Genomic DNA, 19,204 nt, shown 5'->3' with positions numbered 1-19,204 from the left:
GCCTTTCTCCTTGCAAATGTCATATCCTCTAACGCCATGTGTAAATCATCGCACCCTCGCAAGGGGAATCGAAGAAAGAATAAGCCTGTTGCACAGAGAAACGAAAGATCTGGTATTATCGTTATGTCCATCCTATAGTAGAGAATTCCTCGATATTAAAATGATTTTAAAAGTGGTTGAAAAGAGAAAGTCTCATGGAAAGTGTCGAAAGTGTCGTATAAGTTTACCGAAGCCGGCTGCTTAGCGGTCTCTTGTATTGATAGATAGAATCTTGCATACGTCTTGTCCCCTAATGAGCAGTCTAGAACCCGCGGTAGACATCATGTCCTTTAGGACATTCGTCGGTTCTTCGGCTTCGGCTTCATGAAGATGTTAGGCGGATCCTTTCGCTTCTGCCCAAGCATAGGTTTGGGCTTGGGTTTAAGGTCGGCGCTTGAGCTACCGGTGCTCGCATAGGTAGAGCCCCCTGCGGGAGGATGCGAGGAAGCTGCTTTCGATGACATCGAGGGCCGTAGAGGGGGAGAAGATGCCGTGTATCTGGCCGGCGGCGGAGAAGATGCTGATGACTTGGAAGCCGTCTTTTGCGCAGGTGACTCGACGGGAACAACTCTCATAGGGTTGTTCTTCCAGGAGTGACCCATCTTCATCCCAGCGAGACCGGATGAACCAGATGCGCGAGTAGAGTTAGAGCTGGGGAGGGATGAGTGCGAGGAGGGCTTGTTTTGAGAAGACATCGCGGCAGTCTTCGTGGGTTTAGGGGCATTTGATGTAGAAGGCGTGTCGTCGTCAAATAGATCCTCCAACTCTTCAACATTCAAACCACCCCCTTCCTGGACCTCATCGTCGTCGTCGTCGTCGTCGTCGTCGTCGAACTGGTCGTCTTCATCAAATTCGTCGTCCGAAATAATAGTCGTTTTCTTCGTAGTAGTTCCGTTCTTCAATTTGAGCAACCGAGCCTCGCGTTCCTTCTGCTCTCGCTCCCAGCGCTCTCCGGTACGCGACTGGGGCGCTTGAATTCTCCTTGCGGTAGGCATAGTAGGAAGAGTCTTGATCCGATGCTCCTCTCGCATACCAAGCGGAGCTTGAACGATCTGTCCCCGTCGGACCGGTAGTTGGCCGGTGGGAGTCATGAGCTTATTTCGGCGACTGATTTCGGCTGCCTCCCGTCTAGCCTTCTGCATAATGCTCTGGGCCGATGTCGTCTTGGTTCGCGATCCACCACCCCATCGAAGACCGCCCACGCCAGCGACCTCTCGTCCGCCCACGCCTTTGCGACGACCTGGGGCGGGACCGAGGATCCTTGCGTCATAGTTGATAACCTTGCTGGCCTTCTCCTGCTTCTCCTTCTTAATGGTCTTCAGGCTAGAAGTCAACTTCTCCAACGCGGCGCGCTTCTCCTCAACTTCGATCTTCTTATATTTGTCGTATATTTTGTACCATAGGGTAGGGTTGCGTGGTTCGAAGTTGTGCTTCTTTACTTGGTGAGGGAAATCGCGGTTGATGAGGCGCTGCCAACATTCGGCGTCATCGCCTTGGATGTGGGGAGATTTCTCCTCCACTTCTCGCAGTTGCGCGGGATTGTCGATCTTCAAAAGGATAGAGCGAAGAATCTTGTAAGGCGCGCTACCTACGTCGGAGATGTCTAGCGAAGGGCCCATTATGTTAGTGTTGTTTATAAAACTTGTAGGTGAAACAACAATCGTGCGCTGTGGTAAATTGGGAAAAGAATACAGCGTTTGTGGGTGGAAAATAAATGGTAGGATGAGAAGCGCTTTGACGATATGTGGGATAATGATGAGGTGGGATGATAGTGAGGTGTAAGATACAACATTGACGAGATTAGTGACTTACCTTTGACGTTTTTGATACACACGGTAGTGCACAGATCAACCAATGTTTTGACCATTGTACTTGTGATTCCAAGACGAAAAAACAATAAAATGATGTAGTCACCTAGCCTAGCCAAGCCGCCGAGAGCGAGTTCACGAACTCGGATTGTTTATTATTCCCTTGTTTGTTGTTTACGTTTGTTTGCTTTGACGATGAAGTAATAAGTCCGATCAAAGGGGAAGGCGTTCCGAATTGAATATGTGGTATCTCTGGGAGTAAATATGGAAGTCGTCGATTAGGATATAGGCTATGAAGATATCCACATAATTGGTCTGGGGTCGGCGACTGTTTGAAGGTAGTGGAGGAAGAACGTCGGGATTTCTATAGGTAGCTTAGTTCTCGTCTAGGAAGTCTCCGATTCGTTCTTGTCGAGTATGCTATTATCGTCCTTGTCGTTCTTAATAGGTTATCCACATGCTTGGGTCATCCAGGCGAATCAAGGGTTCCAAGCAGTAGCGACGATCTATTAGAATTAAAGTAGTATATCGGTAGGGATAAACATGTACTATACAGTTTCTTGGTATTATAATTGAAAGTTAAGGAGGTGGCTTTTTTGGAGCTCCAGCACATTGTTTCTATACTCGTACAAAGACTCAAAGGAAGGAAGATGTAGTTATGAAGTTGGAGTTGAGGCTGACACGTGGGTCGCTGATCTGCGATACTAACTTTTGTTTGGTGGCCCTACCGGTCCGAGAGCACGCTATATTACGGTTCACGCTAGGTTAGTATATTACTTAATATTAGTGGACGTTGCTTATGTTTGGCTATTTACGTCTTAACCTTTGCGTCCACTAATACGCACATAGGTAATGACTAGGATATGCGCCACAGGCCACAGACATTCTACATACCTAGTAAATATTGATAACGTATGACTCAAGGGCTAATGCTATACCTAGCTCTATACCAATTACTCACCATATGATATTAAAAAAGCAGCTACTAATATCCACATAACTATACTACATACAAGCTTCGACTTATTTGAAAACAACGCTTTTGCGATGTATTAACTCAGTAATATCAGACTCTGTCGCCCGAGAGCTATCTAAGGCTAAATCATAATCAGAATGCAACCAACCCAGCCCGAACCGAATGAAACTCCCATCATGATTTTGACGACCAATACGCCCGCGGCTGTTGGTATCTCCCTAGCCCCGTATCTCCCATGCGCCGTGACACCGTTAGACTATGTTTGTTAGAACCACTCGGGAATATCCCAACAAGTGCAGCGAAGTATATACATGAACCATTACTTCATCTTTATCACCACGATCACCAATTACCCGGTGGCAAGCAATAAGCAATCATGCTGCCGCCGCTACAGCTCGAGAAGGCGTAGCATTAGCAGGCTCGGGTTGATCGGCTTGCGGTGCTTGTTCTTGGTTTGCAATTTCTCCGCCGGCTTCTGTCTCGGCCCAGGCTCCCCATAGACCACGCTTTCCCCTGACCCGAATAGGACCGCCAAGCGTACCTTCTTTCTGCTCGACTTTGATGGCATCCTTGGTTGCTAATACTAAGCATTCGAAGAACATCTTCGTAGCGTCCGCCTTGGTTGTTCTCCCTTCGGGAAGGAGGTCCTGGAACACTACTGACTTCTTCCGCTTCTCTTCATTGGTAGCTGCCTCTTCGCCGAATAGATCTCGGAGTATGTGGACCGCATGCTTCGTACCCATGGAGACTGGGCCGCTATCAGCGGGGTGTACTATAGGAGCTGTAGTCTCGTCAAATGCCGGCATCGGGCTTCCTTCACGGGGCTGATGATCGTCGTCGTCGTCTTGTTGTACGATAGTGTTGTCTGCGGGTATCTCGAGGATAGTGCCATCAGGGGCAACACTGCGATCACCTAAGCCTGCATCGGCAACAACTAGTCCGTCGTCGTCATCGCCTATGTCCAAGCGAGGCGATTTAGATGCTCCTTGGTCCTCTTCTTCGCCAACATCAGCAACGCCGCTATCTCTCTTTCGCTTTAGGTCATTGACTGGCCTGATAGAATCAAGTGATAATAGTCCCCTTAGCTCCGGAGCCCAGGCTTTGCTACGGGCGTCGCCCATGATGCTAGACACAAAACTGCCACTGTTCTTCAGCTCAATTAAGGCTAAGAAATAAGGATCTCGTGAGATAAAGGTAGGTGCCTTTAGGATATTTTCGTGACTCTGTTGCTGTTCCTTAATGTGCGCGCTAGTAAGCTGAGTAGATGGGTCCAGCCCAAAGATCCTGCGCTTCTTTGACCTCTTCTGAGGAAGGGGTTCGGGCTCCTCGGGCTCTTGGCCCGGTTCGTAAATACTGGTGTTGTTCAGGCGCGTCCACTCCTCTACGTCCCGGGCTACATTCTCATCGATATCCGAAAGAGGAGACTCCGAAATGCGAGCTCGATCGAGGCCAAGAGCACCACCCATCTCAGGCGCTACTGACTGATCTCCAATATTGAACTGGAAATCATCGTCCATTGGAATATCGCCATCCCCGTCCGCGATCCTAACATTATCGTCTCCAAAGTCCAGAGTCAGCGATGGCTCGCGGTCCGCACCCTTTGCCGGTGGCGCAACATCTAGCTCGCTAAAAATATCATCTTCAACCGCTCGAGGTGCAGGGGCATCTCGACCCATCTCAATACTCTTGTCCCCTCGGGGTCGCTCGTCGATATCCATTCCAAAATCCAGGTCTAACTCCAAGTCGTCCATAGGAGCAAGTGCTACCTCATCCTCGTCCATATGATCGTCGTGTAAGAACTGACTATTGTTGAAATCCTCTTGCAAGTTGATATCGCGATTGCTCGGCCGGCCACGGCCTCGAGAGCCCGCGCTACTTTGAGGGGCGTTTACATCTTCCATCTGGCCGAGCAGCCAGTTGGCATCTGGTGGCGGTAAAATGTTCAAGTTGTCGGCAGGAGTAATACGATCAGGAAGCATCAATGCCTCCCGGTTTGGCATATTCAAATTCTCTGGTATATCATTGTTTCCAGTAGAACGAAAAGCCTACCAACTAAGTTAGTAAGGCAAGGGGCATGGGGCAACCCGTATGGAAAGACGACTAACCATTTTAATCTTGAGCAGAGCTTCGTTGCAATCATCGAGGAGATAGCGGGCCTTCCGACTGTAGATTCGGACAACACCAAGCAAGAGCTGGCCACTTAAGCGGAGCGCCATCGGCGCTTGGTTAGGAGTGATTATGGCATCGACACTGTCAGGCAAATTGGACTGCAAGATGTGAGTTTTGGAGAGCTTGCGCTCCAAGTTTGCCGACAACCAGACTCGGGCCAGAGGCCCTGTCTTCTGAAGCAAAGTCTCAGAATAAAACATCGCGACAGCGATGACGGAGTGGCTTGGAGGAGCAGATGGTTAGGATGATAGAGAAATGCAAGGCAACCAAGTAATAATTATGACATTAAAGAAATGATAAGGGCCTTGCGGGTGCGACAACGCGTTAGGGTCGGGTCCCTTGTCTGAGATAATGACGAAAGGCGGGAGGTATCGGGTGGTGTAAACAAGGGAATAGGAGCGCGTTGTTTTGGGCGCAGACCGCGTTGGAAGCCAGCGCTCGCACCGACTTTTGCTAGTTTGAAACCCAGAGTTTAATCGGTGCGACTGATGCGCAATCGTAGTATTGCGCGCGTAAATGGGATTGAAGTTACGAGCGATAGCAAGTATATATTGAATAGGGTGGTGGATGTTTGCAAGGTCGGAGAGAGGGCAAATGAGTTGAATGGAAAGACTGAAATTAGAAGTGGAGGGGATCTTTGGGGGGGGAACAGCGTAGGAAAAAGTGATTCGAGATTGGGTCGTCCACTGACCGCAAGCGAAAGATTGCTGAACAGGGCGACTAAAAAAAATCATCCGTTTCCCTGCTTAAAATCCAAGTGGCTGGAGGTCTACTGGGATACATAGTGGGGCAGCTAAGGTGAATAACTCTTCTAATTGGGTTTCCTGTGACTTAAACTACGGCTTTTAATTGGGTATGTCCAGGCTGCTACCTGCAGACAGTGCTGAATTGTACCTCCCCAGAAATCATGTTGGAAAAGTGATTACGAACGTGAACTGCAACTAAACCCTTTCCGGGTCGAAATTCTGTGGCTGGTAATACTCTGCATTAGATGTCTTAAGTACCTAACCTAGTCTACACCTTACGGTGCCTTTATTCAAGATTATATATATCTCTTTCTTTAAAGATGCAACTCGTACGCCTTTAAGCTTGTTTAACTTGATTTATTGTGACTATATAATTGCTATTTGGGTATAAAGTCTTATGCCAACACCTCAGTATGAAGTGTGGATAAGTACCTAAACTGCGTTTACATATACCGAGTTTCAAAAAGTTACTTACATCTACTACCTAATGTAGGTACCTAACATTAACTATCACGGGAATAAGTGAGTAACATGCCAGAACTATTGTCCGAAAATGCAAATATTCGCTCGTTTTATAACTTTTGAGACATGCGCCGCTAGCGGTTTTTAGAAACCATATTTATAGCTTTCTGTCGTATAACCTATAAACTGAACACCCTTAGAGCTTTGCAGGAATCTGGTTCTAAGCCGGAAACGAAAAACCCGCTATAGCACAAGCTATCCCCTCTTCAATAAGAAAATCTATATCATTAAGCTATGTCATAATATAGGTATGTTAGGTTCCCAGAAGGAATCCCATCAAGCTCGGGACTGTCCTATTCATAGGTATGTATAGGTACCTAGGTACCTACTTAATACGCAACATGAACTTTTGGTAACCTGTAACAAGATTGTATCCCTAGGTACCTACCTCATAAAAACTGACCTCATAAAAACTGAGGTTGCTCATGGTATGAGGCTGAAGGTCTGCAGCCACGCAGCACCACTGCAACAAGGGGCTAATCTTGCCTTAGCGTGCTACCTACGATGGCGCTAAATGCTACGTTAGGTAGGCTTGACAGGCTGGCAGGTACGAAATCGGCAAGCAACTTTCCAAGATCCGAGCTTGCCTTACAGGGGCGTTGCACTCCCAAAGTATTGGCTGTGGCCCCAATTTTGGAAAAAAGGTCCACGTCTTCCAGATGCGCATTTGACCAAAAAGTTCGCCAGGTGCGATCTTCTTTAGACATCATTAACAGACGTCACTTTATTCAATCTAGCTCGTTAATATGCATTCTTCTACTACTTTATAATTCTACGAGTACATTTTTGCTATATTCTCAAGCAATCCCAAGTTGCTGGTGTGTTCGTTAATGTAACTAGATCTCCCCCCGATGTGGCACTGCGTTTCTGCGATTCGCCCGTCGCCCTCGTTCCCAAGATGCCATGGCCATGGCGCGATCGCGAGACCGATAACGAGTCACTACTTCCTATAGCGATACCCAACATTAATGGGATAGACCGGGACTATAACCAAGATGGAGACGACTTTGACGAACGGTCGCGGTCCATCACTAGAAGATCGGGCCATGCCCGTACCACATCTGCTCAATCACGGGTAGGTTTTCCTCCTGGGGACACCTCAAACGATGGCCCAAGAGGTTTTCCTTAATGGTTTACCAAGCTGCAAGCTGGAATAAGTTGCTAACACATTTCATCGTTGCAGTCCGTAGCAGATGGCTTTTCTTTTCTAACACCTACCGAAACAGCAGCGCGGCTTCAAACCTCCTTGACTTACGGCCTCTCGCCTACCGAGGCCCTCTCGCGACTAGGAGACTTTGGCCCGAACGAGATCCCTCACGATCCCCCAGATCCGCTATGGCTTCGATTCATAATGCAGTTCCGAGAGCCTCTGATTATCTTACTCCTCGCCTCCGCCTTTCTCTCGATCTTCGTTGGTAATATGGACGATGCTGTCAGTATAACCATCGCCGTGACCATAGTCGTCACCGTTGGCTTTGTGCAAGAATACCGATCCGAAAAATCCATTGAAGCTCTCAACCATCTAGTTCCCAACCATGCTCATCTGGTCAGGGCGCAATCGGCGCGGCCTTCGCCAGGAATTAAGAATTCAACGTGGCCTCCCGCCATTAGCGACCCCGAAGAGAAACATGCCGGATCTGAATCAGAGACACCAGGAGAGGAATTATTGGAAGCTACGTCGTCAAAGGTTATGGCAGCCCAGTTAGTCCCAGGGGATTTGGTATTTTTCACCACGGGCGACCGTATCCCGGCTGACATTCGGATTACGAGAGCTGCCGATCTGACAATTGATGCATCCAATCTCACAGGGGAGAACGAGCCGCTAAGAATGACTGCCGATGCGCGATCCCGTAGTCATACGCCATCAGCGTTTGACCAGAGTGCATTACGACTCCCTATCCCGTCTGCCCTATCCCCCCCTTCGCATGACAGGGAAACCAAAGAAGACGCGCGCAATCGCGGGATTAATAATATTGCGTACATGGGAACTTTGGTCAAGTCCGGTCATGGACAGGGTATCGTCTTTGCTACCGGCGGCAACACCCATTTTGGGACGATCGCTACGAGTGTATCAGGCACTGAAAGCCCGCGTTCTCCCCTTCAACTAAGTATGGACCATCTAGGAAAACAGCTCAGCCAGATATCGTTCGGCATAATTGGTTTAATATCTTTAGTTGGGCTATTACAAGGCAAGAACCTCCTTGAGATATTTACTATATCCATCTCGCTTGCTGTTGCTGCAATTCCCGAAGGGTTGCCTATTATTGTGACAGTCACCCTAGCTCTCGGTGTCCATCGCATGGCGAGGCATAACTCTATTGTTCGAAAAATGCCAAGTGTCGAGACGCTGGGCTCCGTTAACGTCGTCTGCTCTGACAAGACAGGGACATTAACCATGAACCATATGACAACAGCGAAGATGTGGTATTTTGGCACGAGAGATCCGATTGATGTTGATTCGGATGACGAAGCAGCAGAAAGGACGCCTAATACCGCGGTACGAGGGATCCTACGAATCGGCAACATCGCAAACAATGCGCGCCTTACTCAATCCGCTAAAACCGTACTACCAGATTCTCAAGGTAGAGAATTTGCCCCGTATACGCGATGGGTTGGGCAGCCAACCGATGTTGCAATGCTCGATTTGCTCGACCGATTTAAGGAGCACGACGTGAGGGACTCGATTGGTCCCCGAACAGCTGAGACTCCTTTTAGCTCCGAACGAAAGTGGATGGGTGTGGTCATCGGCGCGCAACCTGGGAACAGCGACAAGGAATATGCCTATATGAAGGGCGCCATAGACAAGGTCCTCGATGCTTGCGACACGTTTCTTACTGCCGACGGCCGCGAGATTGTCATGGACTCTGTCCGGCGTCAGGAGGCATTACAAGCAGCCGAAAAAATGGCGGAGAGGGGACTCAGGGTCTTGGCGTTCGCGAGCGGTCCAGTCACTAAATCCTTCCGAAGCAAATCCGGGCATGGTGTTTCTACACGAAGCACCACGCCACTTAGTCGAGATGAGAGTCAAAGCCCAGGGCTGCCGTCTCACGAAGAATTGTATAGAGGGTTGACCTTCACCGGATTGGTAGGGATGAGCGATCCCCCGCGACCGGGTGTCTCTCGTTCCATCCGAAAATTGATGCGAGGCGGCGTCAAGGTCATAATGATCACTGGCGATTCTGCGACTACGGCGTTGGCTATCGGAAAGGAACTCGGCATGCAAATTGCTACGCCTCGTGAACACGCGCCAAACCAAGTTGCGGTGAAACCCGTACTCACGGGTGACGAGCTTGATGCAATGAGTGATGACGTCCTCGCGGCCGCGATTCAGAACACAACTATATTTGCACGTACAAACCCGGACCACAAATTAAAAATCATTCGAGCCCTCCAATCGCGCGGCGATATTGTTGCCATGACTGGGGATGGAGTCAATGATGCGCCAGCGTTAAAGAAGGCTGACATTGGTATTTCTATGGGTTTGCATGGAACAGACGTGGCAAAGGAAGCTTCCGATATGATTCTAACGGACGATGATTTCTCTACGATCCTTCGCGCCATTGAAGAAGGCAAGGGCATATTCAACAACATCCAAAACTTCATCACATTCCAGCTTAGTACCAGCGTAGCTAGTTTAGCTCTGGTCTTCATCTGCACCTGCTTGGGGTTCAAGACCCCCTTAAATGCTATGCAGATTCTCTGGATCAGTAAGTACTTCCGCTTCTCTATTATTATTATTATTATTATTATTATTATTCTACAACTAACATTGAATTCAAAGATATCATAATGGATGGCCCACCAGCCCAGTCTCTAGGTGTAGAACGAGTAGATCCCGATGTCATGTCCCGACCACCACGATCTCGAAGTGAGCCGGTGCTTACGAAGGCCCTACTTCAACGTGTTTTGACCTCAGCCGCCATCATTATGGTGGGTACCATGGTCGTATATACTCGCGAGATGCTAGACGGCGAAGTCTCACGACGGGATACGACAATGACATTCACATGCTTTGTGCTGTTCGATATGTTCAATGCGTTAACGTGCCGGTCAGAGAGCAAATCTGTTTTCAGGGGTGAAGTAGGCTTGTTTTCCAACAAATTATTCAATTGGGCAGTGTCATTGAGCATGGCTGGTCAGTTACTTGTTATTTACTTCCCGTGGCTCCAGGAGGTGTTCCAGACGGAAGCCTTGGGGCTATTTGATCTCATCAGGCTAGTCGCGTTAGCGAGCTCGGTGTTCTGGGCAGACGAGGCTAGGAAATGGTACAAATATGGACGGAGACGGTTAGGCGGATACAGCCACGCGGTTTAGTAATTCTAAGCGACGATGTCACATTATACGGGGACTCTATGTTGGATTATTCAAAATATCTAAATCTATTCATGAGTACCTATATCTATCACCATTTGTGGGGTTCGTAGAAGACATAAGTTGTCGATATTTCAACTCGTCTTGCGACCCTCTCATCTGTATCAGAAGCCACCTTCGCACGTCCCGCATCCTACGAGTATTGGCCTTCTTCAGCCCGTCATTCAGGGTGCCGTTGCAGGGGATCCCATCTAAGCATCGGCTCTCGTAGACTTCCTCGCCTTTTCTCCTGTCGATGACGGACCGAATTCCAGTGCTCTCGTTAGTCCCAGTTGCGGTTTGTTCTTCGGCGGTGTCCGGCTCTGGCTTTGCGATACTTTTTGCTTCGCCTCCAGAGTTCGCGAGTGCGGTTGTCTCGGCCATTTGCAGCGGAGTTGAGAGGAGTTACTACTTCTGGTTGTGGATTATATGTAGCACGAGGATTTTTTTTTATTGCTTAAGCTACTTTACCGAACACGATTGGTACTGGCAATCAGGTAGAGGTAGCTAGTTGTAAATTAATATGTTTGCTCAACTATGGGACGACGAAGGTGCCAGTTGAGAGTCTAGGTAGATATGACACTTGCAATAGTTCCCCTGCCGTGATAGCAATATGATCATGTAAATAGTTTAATAATTGTTCTCCTAGAAATTATCCCACGCCGCTAGCAGCGTGATGCATTGAGTCGGTAGCTGTTCGTAACCTTCTGTTCCAAAATCTCTCCAGGAGTTTTGTATAGGTACTTTGGAGTACTATGAGAGGGAACAGGCAATTCATATAGAAAAATATCTACATCTTTCTTTGACGAGCAGATTCTAGGCTCAAGAGATTGTGTCTATCGTCATACCACCAAAGGCGGTATGCAATTCCATTGGATAATCTTTCTGCATATACATTCTCTTAATAGGCTGTAACAACCAGCTTGAGGAGATGTGTTGATCTAAACAAGTAGAAACAGCTGATCTAGAAGCTGTTAGGGAGACAATGGGAGTTCTCACAATATACGTAGCAAGGCCTTTGTACCGTGTTCATTAGCTTAGGTTGAGCTTCTACTCTAGTTTCTTTCACTATACTTTGTCTTGTTGTCAACTATGGGGGTTGTGCTGTCTGTTTCTCACAATCGCTATGGAGTTCTAGCAAAGGTATGACATAGACATTTTTCTGCCACTGGAAAGGGCAAGTCTTTTCTCCCAAGGTCGAGCTACTCAGAAGCTACATGTAGACTTTACATACTGGATGGACTCCTATCTGATCCTTACCTAATATACAAATTTGTTTGTAGCTGTTAAGATGTTAACCTAGTGTGTATAGGCAATGAAGTGATAGCGACCCTCCCCCCTTTATTTATAGTTATAGGAAAGTTGCAAACCAATAGGCTCACCCTACAGAATATAGTTCAGCACCGATGACTTGTAGTTCCATCACTGCCTCAAGGCGCATCGGTAGGATCCCTATAGCTCGTTGTCAGCTTAGACTATAGTCCGTGGCATTTATTACGGGTGACTTACCAATCCGTAACCAGTTTCTCATCAAGCCCGTCCATTGTCTCCATATCCTCCGCAGAGATCTCAAAGCCACCTACCTGGACGTTTTCAAGCAGACGCTCGCGTTTTGCGCTCTTTGGCAAAGGGACGAGCCCGTGCTGAAGCGACCACCTATATAATGTTAATATCGATGCCCAACGTAGAAATATCCTCGTCATTATAGACTTGCTCACCGAACTAGTAGCTGCGCAGGTGTGCACGAGTACTTATTTGCTAGCTCTACGATGGTCGGATGCCTCATACGCATCGCGCGAGCTAGCGGAGCGTAGGCCTCAACGACGATTCCGTACTTGGCGCATGCGGCCCTGATATCAGGCTGTGTGTTGAAAGGATGGACCTCGATTTGGTTGACTGTCGGAGTAATCCTTGGATTTGACGCCATGAGCTCTTCTATCTAAGCTCAGTTGAGCGGTTAGTCAAATAAAGTTCCCTCTAGGCAAACGTCTTCTACTTGAAGGATAGCGACTAACATGGCCAACTCCGTAGTTGCTGACTCCACCTGACTTAACCTCCCCCTCATCGATCGCATCCTCAACAGCCTTCCAGCTCGTCAGTCGAGCCTCACGACCGCCATACGGGCTATGAAGGAGAAACAGATCGATATAGCCGAGCCCGCAGGCCTCAACAGACTGTCGTATAGACCGGCGCACATTCTGGTAAGATGTACTATTGCTAGCTAACTTCGAGGTGTAGAATATATCCAGGCGCGTGAGGTCCCCCGTGCTACCGTTAGAGCCGGAAAGGTATTCCCGTATAGCTTGCCCGGCTTCCCTTTCATTGCGGTACATCTGAGCACTATCAAACCCCCGATAGCCTGCAACCAACGCCCACCGCACGGCTACCTTGACTTCCTGGCGGCTCATCAAGTACAAGCCCAGCTGGATCTGGGGCATGAGCTTACCGTTCGGTAGCTGACCAACTCAACGTCAGCTGAGTGAGACGGGGCTTGCGATATACGCATTTTATAAAGATGATACATCACTTAAGTCTTACCTTGACTTTACTGGCTAGCGAGAAGTTGCTTGGCGACATAATGGCTCCGGGTTGTTAGATGCGAGTTTGGCGATTATCTAGCGCAGAGATTCATTGTACGGCTCGGAATTATTTAGGTTAACTTCAATGTTGGCTATTGAACTTAATCTATCCAAGGTGCCGGGTGTTGTTTCCCTTACCTCATCGATATCGACATCGACGTCACACCTGCCGTGCCTAACCTATGCCGAGAACGGCCCCGCCCGGAGGACGCCGAGTGGCAGGTCCTCCCGCTCATTTTATGCTATAAGTAGATATTTTAGTATATCTCTCTTATTGCTACCAATCAAAGGTCAATAATATCACAAGTTTCTGTAGTATTTCAACGTTTAACGTTCTGCTTGTCATATCGGTTTCCTACCTAATTAAGCCATAAGAGAGGTATGCAACCTTCTCTGCTGAATACCTCCCCTTATGGGTAAGCATATCTACGATGATGGTGTGATACTACCTACCTCTTAATACTTCTTCCATTCTCGTACTCGGGTTATGCTACAATGATAGTTGGTAGATGGACACGTCAAAGGCCGCATGCCGCAGTCTCTAAAACGTCTATTAATCCTGATATAAGTCGGCTTTCTTTATATTTTATTATTTATATAGGTATACAAGGATAAGACTACTTGGGTAGTAACTTTGATCATTATTTCCAAAGGATATCAGACAGGATCAGTTGACAGTTTTGTCTTGCTGTTGTCTAACACATTTTGCAGCGGGCATTTACAGTAGTAATAGGTAATGGTGTGAGAATGCCTCAACAACTACTCCCAGTCACGGGATGATTCCTATAGGCCGGCCGAAAGCTATCTCCGCTACTCGGCTTAACTATTGCGGCCATGATTCTGCGTAGCACAGCAGTAGGAAGCTAATGTATGGTAGTATAAAAGGCAAGCCCGACAAAGGTACCTAGGTAGGGAATCAAATAGGTAGGATAGGTACCTACAGGTAGGTAGGTACATGTAATATTGTCAAATGCAAGACACGACAGGACATGTCATGACATGATATGACATAGATGAGGAGAAAAGTCTTGGTTCCTGGGCTTGGTTCCTGGGCCTAGCTCCGGTGAATGTTTAAAGAATTCACCATCCTGTACTATTATGTATGTCTCTATTCAACCCATGCGGAGATCAAGACCTAAAATACATAGTATGGGGATTCTTGGGCATGATTAGGTGATGGACCTCAGGTCTCTTTATCGCTATCGGTTAAAAAAAAAATAGAAAAAATAAAAACCTAGATGTGGCTGTTGCGCTGTGATAGGTTCCATGTACTAAACGTGGCTAGTACTAAAATTGAGATCTTACCTTACTGGAAACGAAGTTAGGTTGCCTGAGTATCTTTGTACCACAGCAGCGACCCTGTACATGTAGGTAGGCGTTGCACAGGTAGGTCCAAATCACGCCAAGACTCATTCAGGCAAGAACGCACTGGTCGCTGTTGTTCTGTCCGTCATCCGTACCCGCCTTTGCCTTGCCTCGCCTCGCCTCGACGATTTCCTTTACGCATGAACTCATTCCACCTCTCGCCATTCTTTGTACCAACGAACATTTTGCTAAGCATCGCGTCTCCGCCATTCCCTTTACACTACATGCAATCCTCACCGTCGCTTTGCGCATATACGCCAAACACGCACTACCGAATACCATTTATTTTTTAGAGGGACCAAAGAGGCATTATTAATTCTGTTCCTCGTATCCCCTCGACTTTTGGAATTTTACAACAAGAACTCCCATGCGAATAGGACAAAGACGCTAGAAAAACTAGACTGCAACGAAAGGAGACCTCCCATCCCCGCCGACGAAATATACACATGCCTCAGAGCATCGTCGCATCGATATCTCCCGCTTGTTGTCCGATCGATACCGCAGAAGCCCTGGTGAGCCCAACTTCAGTCTCGCGCCGCGCCGGCGGAAGGGGGTTCGAGGCATATGATGCCTGGTGTCGTCATGATGGAGAACGGCGTTCGGGCGTCGCTACCCACAAATCATGACAGAGACCACGGCCAATTTGTTAATGGCAACGGGAATCACGCACCTCAGTCCGCTCCTGACCGACACAATGGCATATCTACCGGGGCCGGGGCTGGTAGCAATAACGGAGCAAGCTCTATGGCGAACAAGAAGGAACACGGCGACGCCGCGAATGTAGCGCAGCTACAGCGAACAGGCTCTAATCCGTCGCGTATGAACGACCTCCCAGATGAGATAAAGCACATTACAGATGGATTCATTCCCTTGAGTGTGCTGTTATCGCGACTCGCGCAGAAAACCCACAACCAGCTAGCGGATGAGATCGTTGCTTTGGCTAAGATGCCGGCGCCGTCCTCTGCTGTTAACGGAAATTCCTCACATGGTCCCTCCGCAACAGACGATACTTCACCCGAAAATCTCAGCAAGAAGACTAGAATTCTAAACTTCATCCAGGATAAACACGCCGAATGGGTAAAAGCGACGGTTATTGCGAGATGGAGCAGGAATGCCTCATCCGTCAGCAGTCTGATCGACTTGCATTCTTTTATCAGAATGGAGCAGAAGAGGTACTTTGATATTATGGCCATTATGGCAGATCATCGATGGTCCCTGGCCTTCGCGCGACTCCCAAACCCCGACCTGCGAACTGCTCTCCACGTACTTTCCACCGGAACCGCCCCCTGGATGCCGGACCTCAATTATATTGACCCTCCTCCCCTGACTCAAAAAGAGCAGCTGCAATGGATCGAAAACCTGAACACGCTACTTTCGATTCGACTCAATTTAGAGGACTACGATAATATCCCCTACCACTTTCGAGATTACACCATCGATTCTGGGCGCGTCACCTTTAAGGTTCCTGGTGAGTTCGAGGTAGACCTCACAATAGCAGACGAGGACTTCGAGAAGCAGTTCTGGTTCATTGACTTTCGATTCGATTTCACCCCGGCACCCTCTGAGCTATCCGACTCGATGAGAATGCATTTGGAAGGCAAAGTCAATGAAGTGCTAGAAAAAGAAGGTCTCAAGGGGTGTTATAAATTCCTCCACGAGCTGGTGCTAACTCACAAGATTACCGAATACCTGCGCCAGGCTTTCGAGCTGAATAGGAATCGTTGGGTGGATACCCTCAAGGTCGAGCGGCTTAACCGAGCTTTAGCTATTCAATATTGGGTCGGCCGCTACCCGCCAGAGGGCCCGAAGAGTTGGATCATCTTAGGTGTTAGCACCGGCAAGAAAGCAGATGCACCCGAGGATCCTAAATCGACAAGTCATCTTACCTTACGTTGGTTTAGGGATAATAAGGAGGTGAAGGACGTAGAGGTTCCACTTGACGATGCGGTTATCTCAACGGAGGATCTTTTGAACCGTGTCATCGGAAGACACATCGGACATATCCTTGGCTCAATATACTCCAAGTTAAAACCGAATGGACGATTTATCAAGCGGGAAGCCGGCCTTGCTCTAGATGTACAAAAGGACGACCCGGCTCAATCGTCCCTCAGGGTGCAGATAGGTTACGACCACTATCTGACCATTAGAGTCAGCCCCATCACCGGATGGTTCTCGATGAAGCCGCAATCGAGCATGTCTTGGAAAGGGGAGCACAGGTTAAACTGGTTGTCGAAAGATCCTATCCAAGACGGGGCTGGCTGTGTAGAAGGTGTAAGATGTCACTACGTCGTCGACGAAATTATCCGACGCGGAAAGAGCACAGGCTGGTTCGTCTGCAAAGCGCCCGTGAAAACGGAGGCTGTCAAGGAAGCATTAAGGTCACGGGAGGTCAGCCAACTTGTGTGGCTCAAGCGACGTGGTTGGGCAGACCAGTGGTATTTGATGTTAAACATGAGCTTAAGCGGGGATATATGGTGCTTGACGGAAGTGTAAGTTTTGAAGACCGCCCCTTTCTGAGCCTACGACTAACGAAATGCTGCACAGCTACAATCCTCCTACAGGAGACCCGCGAATCTCATCGTTTACCAAGTTACCGTTCAGCTCTTACATGCCAAACCTCAAAAGCAGGTTCTTCTCCAACTTGACCATCTTTACTGCTGCTATAATCTCTCATATAACGGACATGAGGACCCTCCATCAACGGCGAATCAAACACTCTACTTACGCTGGAATCAACTACGCACTTCCCCCGAGCTTGAAGGTTCCAGCCATTTTCCTAAGGCTTACGGATATATTGAGGCCACCCCAATCGAACGAACCCGGTCGACGAATTGCATCTTGGGCACACGACTACGTGCAGATTATGTTCAGAGGCGCAAGTGGCCCGTCTACTAAACCGCAGATTTCTGACCGTCATTTAATGACTATTGAGGGCACCGGGGAAAATGCATCGTTGCAAAAAGAGTCGTTGCATATATTCCTAGAAGCTCGGATTCAGGTTTCTAAACCTTCTAGGTTTGGCCTCCTTAAGGGACACGTTGAACGGGATGTAGCATATAGCAGACAGTTGGGGGTATTTGCGCTTCGTCTGGAGGAGAAAATTGGAGGCACAATGCTGGATACACTTGCCCAACGCCTACAGGCCATTGATAAGCTAGCCGACTGCATCGATGCGATACGCCAAAGCGACAGGGACATCCAGTGCGAGGAGATTACGCTTACAAAGATCGTGGTTAATTATACAGACCGACTAAAATCGGAGGCCGGTACGGCAGCGCAGCTACATGATCAGCGTTGGAAGGCGGCGTTAGAGCTGGGTCCGAACGGAACTAGGCTATTGTTCGACAAGGGCAACCCCCAGCTACGCGCCTTGGATCTATTCCGACAGCTTGTCAATTCGGACCTTCGTTGCGAAAAGTTACCATTTTTCTTATCAAGCACGTTGCCAATCCATCGTGCTTTAGATTCAGTCGAGGATGCTTGGGCTAGTCTCGAGATAAACAATCAAGGTCGCGTTGAAGTGTTTGTAGCGCACCTGGATTGGTTCAATATACGCTACCATCTTCCACCGAGTAGGAATTCACACGTCCCGCGCCGTTTGACGCTACAGATCCGACTCCAAAAACGTCGCGACAGCGTTGAATGGGTAATGTCCCGCGAGGAAGCCGGCACGGTCAAGAAACCCGATGACGAGTTTAAGCAGGCACTTGAAAAAGTCTGGAATGCAGATAATAAGGTATGGCATTCTTTGCTTGACGCGGCTGCGTGCAAGACGGACCACCGCGTGGGAGATATGATCAGAGCCGTAGACGAAAGCGTTAGGCGGCTCTTGACGCGCTCGCCAACGCTTTTAAAACAGAACCATCCCAAAGGCCAGGTACCGGCTAAGAACCCGACGCAGGCTATGTATCATAAGGCGATGGCAGCCGGTAGGGTTCGAATGCAGACGGACCAAGTCGTGATATTGGATGACTAGGCGGCGGAAGAGGAAACAAATTAGTGATGGGCATAGGGAGCAAGCAGGTATATGACCAAAAAGTTTTAGAGACTGCGACGTGAATCGGGGATGCCGGCCATACTTGAGATACCCTTAGGAAACAGAGGCATGAGGCGACAGGAGAGTTGCCTCCATCGCCCGAAAGTCACAAATGAAATTATTAGTAATGATTGTATTTCCCGGACGATTTTTCTTCCGAGTGGTGATGCGATGACTTTGACGAGCGTATGCGTTGTGGATGCTCACAGAAATATTGTATTTGTTTATCCCAATTCAGTTGACGAAGACGAGGAAGACAACCGAAACTACTGGTAAAATCTTCCCATGTATGTACATACATACCTAGGTTACACTATTAGGAACATGCAAGGTTGACGGCATCTACTCTCCTTTCGGGTTGAAACCAGAATTGATGGAATAACGGTTTCGCGGCGACGGACCGTGCTGTTAGGCCCTGTAGTTTAGGATTTGTTAGTATAAGTTATACCTAATCCCGGCGCTACAAATGCAACCTTAGAAGCATGACAGCCATATGATAGCCCCTTTAGCCGTTTATGGTTCATGATGTCAGGGTATCCGAGCTCATGTTAGCTAAGGCTTAGTAGGTAGGATTGGTATAGTACGGAATACATAATATGTAAATATCGTAGACT

The 19,204-nt window shown here is 48.3% G+C and overlaps 5 protein-coding genes across 5 annotated transcripts; 2 read left to right on the top strand and 3 right to left on the bottom strand.

Annotated features, from left to right (window-relative positions):
• Positions 1-329: 329 nt before the first annotated feature.
• F4813DRAFT_383552 (uncharacterized protein) lies at positions 330-1,906 on the bottom strand (the record flags this gene model as incomplete). Its single annotated transcript, XM_049245958.1, has 3 exons — positions 330-1,477; positions 1,517-1,771; positions 1,852-1,906. The coding sequence occupies 3 exons, from the start codon at positions 1,904-1,906 to the stop codon at positions 330-332; spliced, it is 1,458 nt and encodes a 485-aa protein (XP_049095006.1).
• An 825-nt stretch (positions 1,907-2,731) lies between these two features.
• On the bottom strand, positions 2,732-5,328 carry F4813DRAFT_283401 (Rec8 like protein-domain-containing protein). Its single transcript, XM_049240515.1, has 2 exons — positions 4,929-5,328; positions 2,732-4,868 (listed from the first exon to the last, which is right to left on the bottom strand). Exons 1-2 carry the CDS (start codon positions 5,190-5,192, stop codon positions 3,198-3,200), a joined length of 1,935 nt encoding a protein of 644 aa, XP_049095005.1. The 5' UTR covers positions 5,193-5,328; the 3' UTR covers positions 2,732-3,197.
• A 1,736-nt stretch (positions 5,329-7,064) lies between these two features.
• F4813DRAFT_283367 (calcium-transporting ATPase type 2C member 1) lies at positions 7,065-10,609 on the top strand. Its single transcript, XM_049240514.1, has 3 exons — positions 7,065-7,335; positions 7,444-9,967; positions 10,042-10,609. Exons 1-3 carry the CDS (start codon positions 7,159-7,161, stop codon positions 10,572-10,574), a joined length of 3,234 nt encoding a protein of 1,077 aa, XP_049095004.1. The 5' UTR covers positions 7,065-7,158; the 3' UTR covers positions 10,575-10,609.
• A 935-nt stretch (positions 10,610-11,544) lies between these two features.
• On the bottom strand, positions 11,545-13,323 carry F4813DRAFT_376007 (aldo-keto reductase family 1 member E1). Its single transcript, XM_049245074.1, has 5 exons — positions 13,149-13,323; positions 12,626-13,066; positions 12,329-12,549; positions 12,120-12,266; positions 11,545-12,062 (listed from the first exon to the last, which is right to left on the bottom strand). Exons 1-5 carry the CDS (start codon positions 13,185-13,187, stop codon positions 12,041-12,043), a joined length of 870 nt encoding a protein of 289 aa, XP_049095003.1. The 5' UTR covers positions 13,188-13,323; the 3' UTR covers positions 11,545-12,040.
• A 1,671-nt stretch (positions 13,324-14,994) lies between these two features.
• Positions 14,995-18,979, top strand: F4813DRAFT_283305 (MED14-domain-containing protein). The gene is made up of 2 exons (XM_049240513.1): positions 14,995-17,043; positions 17,099-18,979. Exons 1-2 carry the CDS (start codon positions 15,119-15,121, stop codon positions 18,528-18,530), a joined length of 3,357 nt encoding a protein of 1,118 aa, XP_049095002.1. The 5' UTR covers positions 14,995-15,118; the 3' UTR covers positions 18,531-18,979.
• Positions 18,980-19,204: the final 225 nt, after the last annotated feature.

This window comes from Daldinia decipiens, assembly GCF_022478715.1.
Source record: "Daldinia decipiens strain CBS 113046 unplaced genomic scaffold F4813scaffold_54, whole genome shotgun sequence".
Taxonomy (NCBI): Eukaryota; Fungi; Ascomycota; class Sordariomycetes; order Xylariales; family Hypoxylaceae; genus Daldinia; species Daldinia decipiens.
This window is presented reverse-complemented; position numbering and strand designations above follow the sequence as displayed.